This window comes from Eumetopias jubatus, unplaced genomic scaffold, assembly GCF_037043125.1.
Source record: "Eumetopias jubatus isolate StellerSeaLion01/CBP00866 unplaced genomic scaffold, mEumJub1_p1.0 scaffold_1, whole genome shotgun sequence".
Classification (NCBI taxonomy): domain Eukaryota; kingdom Metazoa; phylum Chordata; class Mammalia; order Carnivora; family Otariidae; genus Eumetopias; species Eumetopias jubatus.
This window is the reverse complement of record NW_028274807.1, coordinates 128,836,278-128,855,711: the sequence shown is the minus strand read 5'-3', so window position 1 is coordinate 128,855,711 and position 19,434 is coordinate 128,836,278. Positions and strand designations below refer to the sequence as shown.

The following is a 19,434-nucleotide window of genomic DNA, read 5'->3' as shown; positions in this document are numbered from 1 at the left end:
GGATGAGAGTGATTTCTCAGTGGAATTCATAATAAAAAATGGTTTCTGTTTTCTGGGCTAGCTGCTTCTCCATCATTCTCACTGCTTGCCCTTCATTTTATCTCTGGGCTGGATTAATTCCCAGAGAATGGAGTCATTTTCCTGATAGAAACTCTCAGCACTGATTGAAAGGAGAAAGAGAAGGGGTATTAGTGGGGTTTTGGTGTTTGTCCTGATGCACTTTGGAAACACCGTCAAGTCAGAGGCATCCTGGAGACACGCTTTCTGGTTTCTGTTCCTGTTTCTCATTCTGATTTTTTTTTTTTTAAAGATTTTATTTATTTATTTGACAGAGAGAGACACAGCGAGAGAGGGAACACAAGCAGGGGGAGTGGGAGAGGGAGAAGCAGGCTTCCAGCCCAGCAGGGACCCCGAGGTGGGGCTCCATCCTAGGACCCTGGGATCATGAGCTTGGTGGAAGGCAGAGGCTCAACGACTGAGCCACCCAGGCGCCCCTCTGCTGGTTATTTTTCTATCGAATAAAAGACAGTGGCAGGCAGTGAATTGTACAAATAACAGGTAATCGCTTCCACTCCATATTGTGCCACTTTGCAGGGGGGCAGAATAAACCCTCACCACTGGGCAGGTCCACTGGGTTCTCTCAGTCCTTGGGGACGTACACTGTAGCCACCCGATCTCTGGTCAACTGCCATTCACCAAGGCAACTGAGTCACAGTGGCAATCAAACCATCACTCCTCCAGGCTGAGATGGCAGACATGTCCTTACCGGGTGAATACAACGGGACTGTGACTCTCCCACATCATATCTGTATTACATAGTGAGCAAAACTGGGCGCCTGGGTGGCTCAGTCGGTTGAGTGTCTGCCTTCGGCTCAGGTCCTGATTGATCCCGGGGTCCTGGGATCAAGGCCCACATCCGGCTCCCTGCTCAGCGGGGAGCCTGCTTCTCCCTCTCCCTCTGCCCCTCCCCCCACCTGTGCACATGCGCACACACTCTCGCAAAAACAAAATTTTAAAATAAATGGTGAGTGAAATTAACCATTGTAGCCTATGTTAAACAGAAACTGAGATTATGGTAGTCTTCAAAGTTTGGGGAGCAGAAAATCTGTATCTATGAGTACAACCTCTTTTCAAGATCACTAGAATCATCCAGAAAGGAAGCTTTTTTTTTTAAGATTTTATTTATTTATTCATGAGAAACAGAGAGAGAGAGGGAGAGAGAGGCAGAGGGAGAAGCAGGCTCCCAAGGAGCAGGGAGTCCGATGTGGGACTCGATCCCAGGACCCTGGGATCATGACCTGAGCCGAAGGCAGACGTTTAACCATCTGAGCCACCCAGGCGCCCCATAAAGGAAGCTTTATGAGTAAATAATGAGTATTAGCCTTAGTGATGCAGAATCCAGGACAGGGAGTTGTATGATTTTACACGAAGATGCACCTGATCTCTAATCTAATAATCTTAGCTTGTAAATTCCTAGCAGTCTACGTTTGTATTTCTCATTAACAAGGCAACTCCATGCCTTTCCTTTGTTAGATTCATCCGTAAAGAGACTCTTGGGAATCCATTTCCGGAGGTGGGCTAAGAGGCTGTTCTGTGTACTGACTGGGAACGGAGACTCGGGAGATTCTGGTGTGTCAGTCCACCTGGGTGGAGTCCCTTCTCCCTGGCTTTGTAGCTGTGTGACCTTGGAAAGTTGTTTACCCTCTGTGAGCCTCAGTTTCCCCATCAGATGCTGCTGTAGTTTTACATGAATAATGTCAAGAATTTAGCACAGAGCCTGGAGGAAAGGCCTGATACATATTAGATACGATTTATATTTGTCGCCAATCTTAGTTGTGTTCGATTCACCAATTTTTCTTTTTATGCCAAATCTAGTGAGGACAGTTTCGGTCTGGGTTTTCTTTCCTCTTCCCCGACCCACCCCTTCCCCATCTCTTTTCATTAAACCAGGAGAAGGTGGCCATGAAACAACCGTTTGAAATGAAGTCTGCTTTGTGTCCATCCGTTGGGAAAAGGCTTTGATCACAGCCGAGCTGTGGGTGTTTGGCAGGCTGCCCACTCCTGCCCAGGCGAAGAGGCATCTCTGAAGGTTTAGATATTTTAAAAAAGGAAGGGAAAAGGGCAGCTCGTGGGTTCCTCGAGGGTGTGTATAAATGGCAACCTCTCCTCCTCCCCAAGCTTCAAGGGCCTCCCCTCTTTCCAGGCCAGGGTGTCTGGGTGTCCACGCGCCTTGTCTCTCTGAGCCGTGAGCTGCAGGGAGTGCACGACGCTGCCCTTAGCATTCTGGTGGTTCACAAGCACATTGCTTGCTTCTGGCCCTCATTAGTTGGCTGTCTCCAGCATACAGAGGACACTGGAAAAGCCAACCCGCCTTGCGCCTAAAGCAGGGGCAGGAGGGCAGAGCCTCCTCCTCCTGGAAGCCAGCCCCAGCAGCATTATGTAAATGACTTCTGGGAATTGCCAGCCTGGTCCTGGTGAGCCTGGAAGATCACCTTGCAAGTGGGCCCGAGGCCAGCCTCACAGATGGCCTGGGCTGCTGCAGCATGACCCACATTAGGCCCATCAAGTGTGTTCCCTGAAGGCTAGTGGCCTGGCCAGGAGTGGCAGAGCAGCTGTCCAGGGGGACAGCGCAGGCTGTGATGTGGGTTCCCAGCTCTGCTCACCCCTCCTCCCCACAGTGCTGTCTCTGAAAGGGAACAGACCAGCTCTCTCCTTCCTCTTGAGAGCACAGCTCTGGGCCTCATGATTTTGGGGTTTGAGGTCTGGCCTAGACACTCTACATGACAATCCCTCACCAAAGTGGCCAAATATTCCCATCAAGTGAACCAGCTACTACAATGTTAAAAAAGGATAATAAATGAGCAAAGCCTACTTGGAAACTTTGTTCAGAAACCCTGTGACTTCTACAGAGTATTAAGAAAATATTGAACTTTCAAATTTTATGATTTCATGTCCTCTGAGACTGCAAACCTCTTACCCAGTTCTCTTTTTTAAAGCATGAATCCTTTGTATAATACTTGGAAAGTAAATGTATAACATTTTTTCTCCCTTCCATTAGAAATAATGCCTGGGGAAATTTAACGTTCCTGGATTCAGCCTGTGGATTTGAGATAAGGATTCCAGGAGAGAAGCCTTTTAACTCAGAACAGAATCTGTTTGCAGCTATTGTTCAATTAACGTAAAGTATCTAGTTACTGGGCATGTTGCATAATGCATGACAGCGTAAACCAAACCTCTTAAGTGCTGACACTGAACTCCTTGATAACAGTGAAGAGTGAAGTAAATTGTTCCTTTTTTTAGAAGTCCCCTAAAACAAAGCTTCTCAAGACTGAATGAATCAACACTTTTGAGCTGAGTCACAGTCAAGGGATGTCCCTGTGTGTGTGCCCATGCTGATAAAAAAAATCTAGAAGGAAACAGAAAAAAAAAAAAAAAAAAACCCACATGTCATGTCCTCTTTAAGAGCCAGAAAAGCTGTCAGAAGAATTAAGATTAAACCTCACGAGAGTCTGTGGGTGTGGAAAGTCACCAGCTAGCTAATATTAACATAGCTTGCAACAGAACGCTGTTGCTAGAAATAGGACAATCGCATCACTACCACTAAGCAATTTGCATTCTGTGGACCAGCCCCTAAATTCCTCCTGGCTCCTACTGCCCTTTGGGCAGTGTATTTCTGGACGCTCTTAGATGGTCGGCACTCGAACTTGGCTGTCTCGTTTCACCAGGAACCCTACCCAAAAGAGGAAGCAGCAAGAACATTTGCTTTGTTTGCAGGAAAGTGATCAAGCTACAAGCAAATCTTTAGGCATCTGAGGATTTGTGAAGCTTCGAGACTTCATATGGTTGCTGACAGGGTGGGGCAGACAAGAACCTTCTTACTTTCCTCACCATGGATAATCTGTTGCCTCAGTCTAGATTCTCTTACTTCAAAAAATATCCTCTCCATGCGATTAGGAAATATCTCTCGATCCTCAGAAACCAAAAAGCTGAAGAACAGGTATCATTTTGTTTATATTATCTTTAAGGATAACTAGTGTTTGCTTTTGGGTGTTGCTTTTACGTGACTTAATGATTTAGTGTTTGCTAGTTTACATGTTTATAGGCACAGGTCGGCCCCTGCTTGCGGCTATTCGGATTTAGCAATCACAAAAGCAAGCAGGCTTGTGAAGATTTATTTGAACTTGGAACATTTGGATCCTGACATTAAGCTCAAGTTCTGTAATAAAACCATGCACTTTTCCTTTTTCTGAATAGCTAGACCAAACTACTCTATCAGAGTTAAATTGTAGACTCCTTGACAGCTTTTTAGGGCAGGAAATACAAATTTTAAACTATTAATATCTTGACAAATAAAAGTATTAGACCCTAGAAATACACTTGTCTTCTTGTGTGTATTTATGGCTATGTTAATATCACCAGGATTTGCAAAACAAGAAACATTGTGTAGACTGTAAATATGATAGCCTCAAACAGATCACTAACAAGCTATGACGATCATTCAGAAATAATTAGTCATCTTTTTTAGTGGAGAGCAGGGTATGGGGCACTGCAGTTTTCAGTCTTTTTAGCCAATCAAAAGTTAGGGTTTCTAGTAGTAGACTCTAGCATGTGGGAGTATAAACATTAAAAAAATTTTTTTTAAATGTCTGATCACTTCTTGTTTAAAATCATGCTTTCATTTTATTGTTTTGAGATGTATTTCATTCTAGCCCTTAAGAATCTATGAGAAGACATTTCTAAAAACTGCATTTCTGAATTGTACCAAATTAGAAGAAGAAATGGCAGTATGCGATCTATTTAAATCTGGTGGCTCATTTCGGAAAAAGTATGACCATGGTAAAGGACAGATGTATATCCACATGGAAGAGTCATAAATTGCTTGTACACCCTGCTTATAACTAGAACTACAAAACTGCATGGGAGATATTAGTAGTGTTCTGAATTTGAATGAGATGACCTAGTTTAATAAAACACTTCCAGGAAATGAAAGCAAAGGTCAGCAGACAGAAAATCCTCTAATGACAGGTTTCCCAAAAAGTCAATGCTTAACTTGGAAGATGAAAATCATTATTACTGTTCCAGAGGAAACTGCTTTTATGCCATGCTCTAATGATTTTACAAGAGCTGGAAATTCAGATTGTGCTTACTAAGGGGGTTGGGCTGGTCCAGTTTATCTCTTACTTAGGCAAGGTGTCCTGATTACCAGAGAAATCTTTTGGTTTCCCCCTCTCAGCAGGTGCTTGCTTTTGAAGTGGAAAGCCAGAGACCTGGGTGGCGGTCCTCTGAGTTGTGGTCTACCACACTCATTATTAATGTCTGCATCACAGGCTTCTTCAGGCCTCATTATAATAGGGGTTGGAGGGGTGTGGGCAGTGGGGAGTGGGGAGTGGCTGAAAGGGTGGGCTGGAACTGTGGAATGTGGATTAAGTTATTCCCCCCGCTTCTCAGTGTTGTAAGTTTTCAGAGCTGTGTCTATAGTGCTTGTGCGGTTTATTTATTTAGTTTGTTTAAAAAATGTTACAAAATGCATTCAGAAGAACATCAGAATACAACATGGATCCTCGGACTTGGACTGGGTGGGTGGTCCCCCCTTCCCAGTTTACAGCCATTTGGGATGACCTAGCAATCATGACCATTGTGTGGTTTTTTAACTTTCTATACAAATTAATGGAGAAATAAAGAAAAATAACACATTCAGTTCTTTTCTGAAACCAATTAACAGCTCTGCAGACTGTCTCACAGAATTAGAGAAATTAGGTCAGAGTCAATCATGGCTAACCTTGGAAAGCTTGTTGGAAAGTTATAAAGAAGGTTAATAATGTCTATAATTTTAGGACCTGCATATCTGTTGTCTCTAATGCTTACAGTCCTGTAATATGGACTCTCAGTATAAAGGTGAGGAAAGTAAGACAAAGACCTCAAGAGCCCTTGCCCAAGGCCACCCACCTAGAAAGTATTGAAGGAAGATTGGAATTCCTGTCTGCTTGGCTTTAAACTTGACCTATTTGGGGGAGCCTGGCTGGCTCAGTTGGTGGAGTTTCTTGATCTCAGGATCATGAGTTCTAACCCCACGTTGGTAGTAGAGTTTACTTAAAAGAGAAAAAAAAAAGCTTGACCCATTTTACCATGCTTGATCTCTGAATGATCTATACTAACACAGTGATAGCAACATAGCAAACTGCTAATCTTTCTCCTAGAAAGTATTTCTAACACTTCAGATGTTTACATGCCACTGTCATAATTTTTACCCTAAGTTCATGGTGTGATTAACTTCTTAATATTTTTCTATATTTGCATATAAATCACTTGCTTTTATTTATTTTTTACTTTTTTGCTGTTTTTATTATGCACTACATTAATACACTGCATAACCTTCTAGAAGGGGTAGGTGAGCATAATGGAGTTATTTTTCACCAATCAGGAAAATGCTTCCTTAGTGGATATTCTCCAAACCCTTTGACACATAGTAACAAACTCCAGAGACATGCCTCTTTCCATCCAATTCCACTGATATGAATAATGGGCAAGGCTTTTTTCTTCACCCGTTAGTGGACCTGGGGATGTGTGCAGTGGCTATGCCCGGAATGAGCAAGCCCACGGCCATGACTCCGGTCCCTGGACAGAATCTCGAACCACATTGCAAAGCAGTTGCCAAGCAAATCACTTACTTCTTAAACTTAAGTTTGTTTAGAAAGAAAATTTTATATAACTACTATATATGGAAAACCACTGTCATTTACTGTAAACAGAAGAGAAACATAAATATAGGGGCACCTGGGTGGCTCAGTCGTTAAGCGTCTGCCTTTGGCTCAGGTCATGATCCCAGGGTCCTGGGATTGAGCCCCACATCGGGCTCCTTGCTGGGCGGGGAGCCTGCTTCTCCCTCTCCTTCTCCCCCTGCTTGTGTTCCCTCTCTCGCTGTCTCTCTCTCTCTCTCTCTGTCAAATAAATAAATAAAATCTTAAAAAAAAGAAACATAAATATAATAAAAACAAAATAATACTAAATTCTAGCTAGACACTGTTACCTGGGGAACCTCTGAGCCTGAAACCTACTCTGTTAAGAAGGAAGATTAGCATCCTAATAGCCAACTGAGACATTTCTCCGGGGCAGAGATGGAAGGGAATTAAAAGATAGCCAATTTATCAATTCCAAGGAATTCGTTGTTATTTAATGTAGTGTCTGCATGCTACCTAAAATCTTCTCTGACCCCATCTAGCACCATTGGGTCCCCCACCCATGTTGTGTTCACCCACTTGGAAATACTACCCGAGGCACACTATCTGTTTCTCCTCCTCCCTATAACCTAGAATTCTGTCCTTTACTTACAACTTGCCCACCTGGAGATCGCCTACACATTCCTCAAGACTCAGGTTAAATAGGCTCTGTAAAAAATCTTTTTCCAGCTTTGCTAGGAAGAGTGAAGTTTAGCTCTTCCTTTTCCAAGATAGTCTGTCTGTGTCTAATACAGCCCCTTACTATGTAATATGTAGTAAGCCGTTTGCTTACATGTGTATGTGCACCCAGACACGTGACACGGAGTGGTATCTTGTTCTTTGTTCTCTCAGACCCCCCTTGGAGCCTGGTGCAAGCTGGTGTAGCAGTGACTCCTAAGACAGATTGCCTCTGGGGCACACCTCCTTGCCTGGCCCTACCCATGCCTCGACTGGGCCTGAAAGGCCCCCATATATCCCAGTCAGGGCCACTGTTACACTTGCCTTGTCCACAAATGCTTTCTTGTTTAAACGTTCTCCTCAGGATTCTCCCCCCTTGCACTTGATGTCACGCCAACGTGAAGGTTTGACCTAAGGGCTGGTTTGTTTGGGAGTTTTCATCATTATTCCTACCGTGCTATGCCAATCAGTGGGTAGACAGGTTATTTACCAAATTGAGAACAAAGATCTGATCCTTTGCATTCCTAGACTCTATTATAGTGGGTATTTCACAAAGCCAACTCCCTAAGTAGAATATTAAGGTCATTAATTAGATGCAGGTGTGGAAGTTTGGGAACATTAGACAGTGAAACATTTCTGAACAGCATTATTCAAATGGTGGTGTAGTGGTGGTGGTGGTGGTGGTCAGGGGGACACAGCTTGAGCCTCAGAGAGCTCTCAGATGACTTTCGGCAGGGGTACTGACACATTCATGAGGCTATACTGTTGCAGTTCTCGTCTTTGGGTCTAATGCGAATAGCGGAATAGCCGGGGTCTGGCTTAGAGGTAGATGTCTGAGCTTGTGGGAAAAGTGAGACTTGCAGGCAATATTCTCTTGAGTACTGGAGCCCCAGCAGCCTGTTCTGTGACTCAGGTGACTGAGCGGGACACTGAGTGAGGAGGGGAGAATCTGCTCCACTTGAGGGCAGACTGTAGCCTTGGCTTCATCCCAATGAGGCCTACAGAGAATCGAGGGCCCTATGAACCCCCAGGGAATGCTTTTTTTTTTTTTTTAAGGATTTTATTCATTTATTTGAGAGAAAGAGAGAGCACACACGAGCAGGGTGGGAGGGGCAGAGGGACAGGGAGCAGCAGGCTTCCCTCAGAGCAGGGAGCCCGACATGGGGCTCGATCCCAGGACACTGGGATCATGACCTGAGCAGACGCTTAACTGGCTGAGCCACCCAGGCGCCCCCAGGGAATGCTGCTCTTAGGGGTTAGCACCACTGGTACAGATACTCTTCATGGGAGCCAGCACCAAATGATCAGAGAAGACAGTTTGTGGGACAGTCTACTCTCTCTCCATTGGTGAGCTCCTCCATTTCCATGGCTTTGAACACCACCTATTTGCTGCCAACTCCCAAATATTTATCCCCAGCGCACTTCCGCCTTGTATATACAATGGCCTATTTGACATCTCCATCTGAATGTCTTGTGCATGTTGCAGACTGAAAGAGAGAACTCACAAGCTCTGTCCTCAAACCTGCTACTCCCCAGGTCATTCAATCAGCACCAAAGCTCAAACCAGAAACATGGGAGTCGCCTTGGTATGTCCCCCTCTCTCCCTCACCTCCCCTTTGCAATCTCTTAACAAGACTAGTCAATTCTACTTCTAAAATAGTGACTGAGGGGCGCCTGGGTGGCTCAGATGGTTAAGCATCTGCTTTCGGCTCAGGTCATGATCCCGGGGTCCTGGGATTGAGTCCTGCATCGGACTCCTTGCTTAGTGGGGAGCCAGCTTCTCCCTCTCCTTCTGCTGCTCCCCCTGTTTGTGCTCTCTTGCCCTGTCTGTCAAATAAATAAAATCTTTAAAAAAATAAAATAAAATAAAATAGTCACTGAATCTTTCATCTTCACGTACCAACCCTGCTGTGTCATCCTCTCTTGCTTGGACCATTGCAACAGCACTTGAATTTGGGTCTCTGCACTCACTCTCATTACCTGACAATCCAAGTTCCTCATAGCAGTCAGAATGTTCTCTTTAAGTGAAAACCTTTTTTTTTTTTTAAGATTTTTATTTATTTGATAAAGAGAGAGACAGCGAGAGAGGGAACACAAGCAGGGGGGGTGGGAGAGGGTGAAGCAGGCTTCCCACTGAGCAGAGAGCCCAATGTAGGGCTCGATCCCAGGACCTTGGGATCATGACCTGAGCTGAAGGCGGACACCTAATGACTGAGCCACCCAGGCGCCCCTTTAAGTGAAAATCTTGTTCACCCCGGTGCAGGGAACATGGTTATTCTCGCTTGCTATTTTAGTCCCAGTGCCAAAAATAAATAAGGCACATAGTAGGTGATACATTTATAGAACTGAATGAGTGAATGTGGAGGTTGGGGAAGTCAGGGGCCGAGATGCTGTGATGCAGGGGAAGGCAAGGCATGGTGAAAATGGGATTATTTTTAGTAAACAGAGGCTGGCGAGATCTAGGGAAAACGGTGCAATTTGTTTTATGAATGTGGAACTAGAGATTAAGAGGTTTTGCCAAGTTCACACAGCTCATTTGGATCAGTGCTGGGATCTGAAGAGACACCAGAGTACTGGGGTTAGATTTTGCCTGTTTGACTCCAAGTTCAGTGCTCTCTCCAGGGTGTATTGTGAGTCTTAGCAGAGATGTAGAAAGGGGCAATATGACTACCAAAAAAAGAAAAAAGGATTCTTTAGGCTGGGTCCAGAGGGCAGGTAATGCTTGAAGGTCAACTTGTCAATAACAAATAAACCTCCCTGATGAAAGACTAAGACAGAGAAGAGTCAACTGGTTTGAGCTCTTGTCTCTCAATTTATCCTGCCCTTCAGTAGGCTCATGGACTTGAATCTCTTCTTTGTGTTCCATAGATGAGGTGTCAGAAAACACAGGATGGTTAATTCATGGACAAGAATTGGGGATGATCTGTGCTGATGGTGCTTTGCTCTATTGGACAGAAAGACTTCTTTCTGAACAAGAAATATCATCTATGAGCTGATGTGACATGTCTTGCTTATTTAACAGTAACTCTGCTTAAAATAAGGAGAGTGGCCTTTGGGGCCAGGGACATGTATACAATATATACATGTACCATATATATACATATATATATATATGCACATATACACACACATATATATTGGAATTTGACCCTTGAATTGGTATAATATCATCTTCCGAAAAAATTAATCCACCTAATTTTTTTACTATCTTTCTATATTCTTATTATCTGAAAATGTAATCATGTTATTATGAATGTCCTTATATAAATATGGATAAAAAATGTTGGCCTGGATGGGACTGAATGCAAAGCTTAAAAGAACTCTGCTTGGTCATCTTGTCTAATGGAATTCCTTAATTCATTCAGGTATTAAGCAATTTTTCTCATATATATTATGTGTGGAACACATTTATAAGGGATAAAAATATAAAAATGAACTAGGCGGCCCCTCTGTGATGCTTATAGTCTCAATGAGTAGAAAGAGCCGTACTCAAATGTTTATAAAATGAGCCAAAAACTACACACTGCAGTCACAGCAGGGGTATCTGGCTCAAGACCTGCTCTGATGAATCTGCTTAAAATGAGGAGAGTAGTCTTTGAGGACCAGGGGGCATGTACAGTAGCTATATTTTAATTAAGGATTAGAACCAAAATATTATTGGAGGTTGTTCTAAAGTTTCTTTTCAATGGCTTAAGAAAAGGTTTCAAACAGGGTCACTGGATTTTTATTTCTTACTGGGTTACTTAATGAATGCTAACCTCAAAGCTGGGTTGTTAAATAAATATTTGGATTTAATTTGAACATTAGAAACTTTGCTCTTCATTTTGGCTCTTATACCTGCTCTGAATAACAATATAAAAATTAAGGACTCCCTTCACACCCCCCAATAAATCCATGTTGAGATTTGAAATGTTACACAAGGGTTTCAAGTGGCTGATGCAGGCTCTAGGTGAAATGATATAATTTTCACTACAGCTTGGTTTAAGAAATGTTAAGAGGCTTTAGCTCCTTAAAGTGAGTTGGTTATATCTTGAGCATAAACCAAAGTTATCCGTTTTTTAAAGCTTCTTTAAAAAAGTCATGAGATACTATTGATCATTCAAATGACCATCTCAGGGGGAAATTAAAGGCATTTGGCTCACGTCCTTGTGCTTGGGTAGGAAAAAAGCTTTTCTCCTCCAGAATCAAGAGGAAAAGAGTATCTGGTAGAATGTAAGATAGTGGGCAGAGATCCCACCATACTCCTGTGCAGAAATTCGTGTGATTATATATAGGTAACAAGAGCAGTTAAATTGATATAATAATATGAAGGTGAACCTTAATATTTCTGACTATTAAATGTGACATTAAAAGTTGAATCATTTTATCATGGTAATCGTAACAGTCACCTCTATCTGAAGGGAGAAATTACAAAGAAAAAAAGGAGGTATTTATTTACCCAAGAAAGCCTCCAGGGGTTTTCTCCATGTCTTCATCCATTCAGGCTGCTACAACAAAATATCATAGATTGGGGGGCACCTGGGTGGCTCAGTCAGTTAAGCGTCTGCCTTCGGCTCAGGTCATGATCCCAGGGTCCTGGGATCGAGTCCCGCATCGGGCTCTCTGCTCAGCGGGGAGTCTGCTTCTCCCTCTCACACTCCCCCTGCTTGTGTTCCCTCTCTCGCTGTGTCTCTCCCTCTTTCAAATAAATAAAGTAGAAATTCAAAAGATACCATTTTATCCTTAAAAATAGATTAAAGAGGGGCACCTGGGTGGCTCAGTCATTAAGCGTCTGCCTTCAGCTCAGGTCATGACCCCAGGGTCCTGGGATCGAGCCCCGCATTGGGCTCCCTGCTCAGTGGGAAATCTGCTTCTTCTCCCTCTCCCTCTATGCTCTCTGTCTCTTTCTCAAATAAATAAATAAATAAATCTTTACAAAAAAATCATAGACTGGGTGGCTTATAAACCATGGAAATTTTTTCCTCACATTTCTGGAGGCTGAAAATCTGAGACCAAGGGGCTGGCAGTTTCCATGTCTGGTGAAAGCCTTCTTCCTGGTTGCAGACTGCCGAGCTCTCAGTTGTAACCCCACATGGCAGAAGGAGACAAAGGAACTAACTCTTCAGGGTCTCATTTTTAAGGGCACAAATCGCATTCATGAGGGCTCCACCCTCATGACCTAATCACCTCCCAAAGGACCCCTCTTAATACCATCACAATGGGGGGATAGGAATTCAACATACGAATTTGGGGTGGGGGGACACAAACATTCAGTCTGCAGCATTGCATAACCTCCAAGATGCCTGAGAATTGTAATTGAGAGCTTGGCTCTCTGGTCATCAGCACCCACTCTCCTGTTCTTCCCCTCTCCCAAACTTGTCTTCTCTGTCTGAGAAAATGGCACCATCACCATCCATCTATTACTGAGGGAGAGACCTAGGAGTCATCTTTGGCATTTTCTGCTCGCTCAGTCAATATCTAATTTATTGCCAAGTCCTTTCAGTTCTATCCCTAAACATCCTTCTGATCCATCTGTTGTCTTCTCTCTCACCACCATAGCCCAGAGGCCGTCATCACGTCTTGTCTGAAATGCTGTAACAGCCTTCCGACTGGTCTTCCTCTGTCCCCCGCTGTCCCGTCTAAGCAGTTCTTCCCACTACAGCTAGAGAGGTCTTCTGGAGAACACAAACCTGACAGGAAATTCCCTAGTCTCATGCTTACATTCTTTCATTGGCTTCTTTCCACTCACTTGTAAGATCAAGACAAAGTTGCCCAACATGGAGGGTCCTATGTGGTCTGACCCTGATCCTCTTTCCTGATGCATGCTTATCTTGCCTCCCTTTCTCTCTGCACCCCAGCTACAGTGCCCTTCTTCCACTTCTCCCTGTTCCCTTGCCACTCCCCAGCCAGGGCCTTTGTTCCAAGTGTCCCCTCACCATCCTCCCTTAGTATCTACTCTTCCTTGAGATCTTAATTCAGTCTTAAGTCCCTTAGGGCAGCCTTTCCTGCCTTTCCCACCTTGGTCCTGTAGGTCTGTTTGTGGGGCTGTTTGATTCCCGGTATGTCCTGGATGACTGGCAAAGTGCCTGTGAGATGTAAGGCACTATGAATATAAGTTTGTGAAATTGGTTCGTGGGATGGGCGGCATGGTCAATAGTGTGGAAGGGATTAGGAGGATGATAAATGCTATCCTGAAACAGAAGTGCTTGAAGGAATCCTGGATGTTAGTTTTTGAGAGGAAGAAATTTAAGACATGGTTGTTTTTTGTATGTATTTGTTTCTTGTGTGTTTCACAAGACCTATAGGGCTAATTTGTAGAGAAAATGGAGGTGCATTTGAGATGTTCCAGAGGAAATAACCATAACTAGTGAGAAAAAATTCAGGGAAAGTTTGTGATACAATCATAAGGATGAACATTCTAAAAATGAGAGGTAGAGGAATGGGCTACCTTTTGCAGAGGGCAGGGTATCTCCTTGGTACAGGTATGTCAGTTAGAATTCACTTGTTTTACTTGGTTAGCTGTAGATACTCCTCAATCTGAGCATGTTTCTCCAGAATCTAAGGCCAAAGAAGACAGAATCAAATGTCTTTGGAGATTCAGGTAGCATGTAACCCTCTATCAAGGAAAGGAACTATAGGGCGCCTGGGTGGCTCAGTTGGTTAAGCGACTGCCCTCAGCTCAGGTCATGACCCTGGAGTCCCGGGATCGAGTCCCGCATCGGGCACCCTGCCAGGCAGGGACTCTGCTTCTCCCTCTGACCCTCCCCCCCCATGTGCTTTCTCTCTCTCTCATTCTCTCTCAAGTCAATAAATAAAATCTTTAAAAAAAATAAAAAAAATAGTTAAAAAAAAAAGGAAAGGAACTATAACTACATCCAGAAAAACACCTCTGGTGAAAAGCTTATGCATCAGTGACTAGATTTTCTGAGCCTGAGTGACCACTGAACTACTCGTACCCATAGTTTTATAGGTTTTAAAACCCCCTCCAGCATAAGGATAAATAACTAAGTATACTTTGTAGTCATTGATGAAGAGGGGCAATGAGAAATTTCAGGTTATTTTGTTGCATTTTAACCACTGTTTTGTTTTGTTTTGTTCTCCTTTTCCTTAATATCAAGCCCCTTTTGTCTTCCATTCCCTTTTCCTGCATTTAATGCTGACAAGTTTATGCTTATCATGGCCCCTTCCGAAGGTGTTCCATCCTTCTTGTCCATATTATCATTGGTCATCCATCACTTTTGTAAAGTGTTAGGTAATTAAGATTGTTGGAGATATCTGGACCCTGAGTTGACTTTTGCGCTATTTCTAGTCCTGTTATCTGCTCCTAAACTTTCCTAATCTACTGTACATGCCTTTGAAACACAGGAGCCAGTAAATGGCTAAACACCAAAACCTTTGTCTTAGAAATAAGCACATTAACTCAAATGTAAGTCCACCCTTTTTTGTGGACTACAATGCAGCTGTTTACGCACATTCCTAAACTCGCTATCCTATTCTACCTCCCAGTCTGTCTGCAACATTTTATTTGCTAACTGTTGTTCAGCATGGAAGATGACGTATTTTCTCACCTCATATGACAATTCTATGCTTTAACAGAAAAAGAAATGAACTTCCCACATATGTTGTACTGTTCATAATTTGCTGTGAAGAGAGCAGAGAAAATGTTGGAATTAGTTCTTTCCTGCGCATCCTAAAGGCAGCAAATCAGTAAGGCTATTTGAAGAGTACAACTTGGATTATGCATTCAAGAATGAGGAATTTTACAGTTTTATTAAATGCCTGGTATATGCCAGGAACTTGGCAAGTTTTTTTTTACATACATTGTCATTAAATCTTCATAGTAACTTAACAAAATTGGTGGTATTATCTCCTAACTTTAGGGATGAGAGAACTGAGGTGTAAAGAAGTGAGATGACTTGGAACATACTCATAAGTGATGTCAGTAAGATTTTAGCTCCAGGTTTGCTGGTGTGTCTGACTCCAAATTCTGATTCACTAGCTCATAGTGAGATACTTCCCACTGATAGGTCCTTTTCTCTTCCCCTCGCTCTTCCCTTTCTTTCTTCTTTCCGTGGTATTAGATGTTATTTCATTTATTTGAGGATAGAGGGGTTAAAAATAAAACCACTGTAACTACTCTTCAGGGGAGATACCTTAAATCCTCTTAGGTAGAGATCCATGTTTTTGAGACGTATTAAAAAATAAAATTCAATGGAGTACATTTTAAGGACCTTATTGGCTTTATTCATTGATTCATGAATTGGGCAGCATCCCATCTAGCTGATAAAAGCTCTGCAGAGTAGGGGCACCTGGGTGGCTCAGTCATTAAGCGTCTGCCTTCGGCTCAGGTCTGATGGGATCGAGCCCCGCAGCAAGCTCCCTGCTCAGTGGGAAGCCTGCTTCTCCCTCTCCCACTCCCCTTGCTTGTGTTCCCTCTCTTGCTGTCTCTCTCTCTGTCAGATAAATAAAAATTAAAAAAACAATAACAACAAAACTCTGAGGAGCTGTACAAAATGAAAGACTTTTACAGGCAGAAGGAAGAGGGACAGGAACTTAGGCTAGTAAAAAGTAGATCGGTTGTGAAAAGGTCATCTCCTTTAGGGGACGGCAGAGGTCTATCAGGCAGATTACCTCACTAGTGCTGACCAGTTAATTCCAGGTTGACTGATTTAAGATTCCATTCCTCGGAGATGCTGAAACTGTAATTAAGATGGGTATTAAGTCTCAGTTTGATGACATGGACTTTGCATAAGTGATTCCATTTGGGTGCTGTTGTCCCTTTCTGAATGAGTCCTCCATTTTGACAAGACTTTCAACCTAACTGAGAGATGTGATCCAAATTCAAGGTATTGGTGCCACTCCTAGATACTTTTCTGAAGTTTTTGCCATTTTTGCTGATCTTCTGTGTGGTATTTACACCTTGTGGTGTCCTTCTGCTGAATCTCTGTGGTATTCACAGGGCATGACTTCAGGTTCACGTTTTTTAAGTTGGTAATTCTCTTCCTTTTCTGATGTTCAAGTCTTAAGGAGATCATTTGCTTGTTGGCTAGTGGCTGGGATCAGGCATTAAAGGCTTTTGAGATAAGACAGCATACCAGGAAGGCTACTCTGATTACTATAAGCAGGAGAATTCTCAACGTCTGGAATGCACTTTGGAGCCATGTTTCCCCAGGACTCAAACCAATCAAAATCACATACGTTGAAGAAAGACCACATTGAAGGAGTCACTTTCTTGAGCCAAGTGGCTTATTCAGTGATCTTATGTAGCTGAGTTTCAACTTCCCCAGAAGTATTAATCTGAGTGCACCCGGTGGTTTTTGCCAGAGACACCTCCTCGCTCAGCTAAAAGATAATCAAAGGCTATTCTATTATCAAGAACAACCTTGGTCAGAGAGTCTAAGGATTTTTGTTGGACAGCTGTTGCATTAGCAACAGATTCTGCAATATCTCCAAGAGTTAAGGAGAGGTTCCTGATCATAGCCTCATTTGCACTTACTCCTAGCCGGGGGAACAGTGATCTACCAAAGGAAGCTGATTTTGAATCATGAATACTTCCTGATAATTTGCGTTTGAGTTTGTCTCTCTCAAATATGACACTCCAGTCAAAGCCTTGGCAATATAACCAGTGTTTCCAATGGTGTCCTGTTACAAGAACAGATTCTTACTGAACTTATGCAAATAACTAACTGTATGGCCATGAAAAGAATACTCAAGAGTTTCTGAATTCTGGGATCATAATTCTTAGACATAAAATAAGCAGGTGAGCTAGAAGGTAGCACAATGACCATTTTGGAACTTAAGGATCCTATTTCTTTAGCTACACCTTGGGTCTCTGGGAACCAAATTAATACCTAAGAGGGATGTGATAGTAGGTGGGGGGATGTGGGGTGTTTTATGGTGTACCTTATTGCACAGAAATTTTCTTGAAGTTGGCAGGTGACGTCAGTCTAACCTCTTCCATGACCAAATTACCAAATATGGGAGTCTTAGAATTAAGTGGTGAGCATTCGAAAAGCTTTTAAGTGCTTAACTCATGCCTACCAACTTTGTGGCTTTTGGCTTCTGAGATTGTCTTTAGCAGTGGCCTTTACCTACAGAAAACAATACAAACAAGAACATTAACAAAACGAACTAACCAAAGAGATATTATTTTTTTTCATTTTTTTATTATTATGTTAATCACCATACATTACATCATTAGTTTTTGATGTAGTGTTCCAGGATTCATTGTTTGTGCATATAACCCAGTGCTCCACGCAGAATGTGCCCTCTTTAATACCCATCACCAGGCTAACCCATCCCCCCACTCCCCTCCCCTCTAGAACCCTCAGTTTGTTTTTCAGAGTCCATCGTCTCTCATGGTTCGTCTCCCCCTCCAACTTACTCCCCTTCATTCTTCCCCTCCTGCTATCTTCTTCTTCTTCTTCTTCTTTTTTAACATATATTGCATTATTTGTTTCAGAAGTATAGATCTGTGATTCAACAGTCTTGCACAATTCACAGCGCTCACCATAGCACATACCCTCCCCAATGTCCATCACCCAGCCACCCCATCCCTCCCACCCTCCCACCACTCCAGCACCCTCAGTTTGTTTCCTGAGATTAAGAATTCCTCATATCCGTGAAGTCATATGATACATGTCTTTCTCTGATTGACTTATTTCACTCAGCATAACACCCTCCAGATCCATCCATGTCATTGCAAATGGCAAGATCTCATTCCTTTTGATGGCTGCATAATATTCCATTGTGTATATATACCACATCTTCTTTATCCATTCATCTGTTGATGGACATCTTGGCTCTTTCCACAGTTTGGCTATTGTAGACATTGCTGCTATAAACATTAGGGTGCACGTACCCCTTCGGATCCCTACATTTGTATCTTTGGGGTAAATACCCAGTAGTGCAATTGCTGGATCGTATGGTAGCTCTATTTTCAGCTTTTTGAGGAACCTTCATACTGTTTTCCAGAGGGGTTGCACCAGCTTGCATTCCCACCAACAGTGCAGGAGGGTTCCCCTTTCTCCGCATCCCCGCCAACATCTGTCGTTTCCTGACTTGTTAATTTTAGCCATTCTGACTGGTGTGAGGTGGTATCTCATTGAGGTTTTGATTTGGATTTCCCTGATGCCGAGCGACGTTGAGCACTTTTTCATGTGTCTGTTGGCCATTTGGATGTCTTCTTTGGAAAAATGTCTGTTCATGTCTTCTGCCCATTTCTTGATTGGATTATTTGTTCTTTGGGTGTTGAGTTTGATAAGTTCTTTATAGATTTTGGATATTAGCCCTTTATCTGATGTGTCATTTGCAAATATTTTCTCCCATTCTGTTGGTTGTATTTTGGTATTGTGGACTGTTTCTTTTGCTGTGCAAAAGCTTTTTATCTTGATGAAATCCCAATAGTTCATTTTTGCCCTTGCTTCCCTTGCCTTTGGGGATGTTTCTAGGAAGAAGTTGCTGCGGCTGAGGTCAAAGAGGTTGCTGCCTGTGTTCTCCTTTAGGATTTTGATGGCCTCCTGTCTCACCTTTAGGTCTTTAAACCATTTGGAGTCTATTTTTGTGTGTGGTGTAAGGAAATGGTCCAGTTTCATTCTTCTGCATGTGGCTGTCCAATTTTCCCAACACCATTTGTTGAAGAGACTCTCTTTTTTCCACTGGACATTCTTTCCTGCTTTGTCAAAGATGAGTTGACCATAGAGTTGAGGGTCCATTTCTGGGCTCTCTATTCTGCTCCATTGATCTATGTGTCTGTTTTTGTGCCAGTACCATACTGTCTTGATGATGACAGCTTTGTAATAGAGCTGGAAGTCCGGAATTGTGATGCTGCCAGCTTTGCTTTTCTTTTTCAACATTCCTCTGGCTATTCGGGGTCTCTTCTGGTTCCATACAAATTTTAGGATTATTTGTTCCATTTCTTTGAAAAAAGTGGATGGTATTTTGATGGGGATTGCATTGAATATGTAGATTGCTCTAGGTAGCATTGACATCTTCACAAAGTTTGTTCTTCCAGTCCATGAGCATGGAACGTTTTTCCATTTCTTTGTGTCTTCTTCAATTT

The 19,434-nt window shown here is 42.9% G+C and overlaps 1 protein-coding gene across 2 annotated transcripts in view; it reads left to right on the top strand.

Annotated features, from left to right (window-relative positions):
- Positions 1-3,647: 3,647 nt before the first annotated feature.
- ATP2C1 (ATPase secretory pathway Ca2+ transporting 1) overlaps positions 3,648-19,434 on the top strand; it is a 165,692-nt gene continuing 149,905 nt past the window's right edge. For both annotated transcript variants that reach the window (XM_088026210.1, XM_028099279.2), the window contains exon 1: positions 3,648-3,997. In XM_088026210.1, coding sequence (XP_087882336.1) covers positions 3,890-3,997 — 108 coding nt within the window. In that variant the 5' untranslated portion in view covers positions 3,648-3,889. The remainder of the gene's footprint in view (positions 3,998-19,434) is intronic.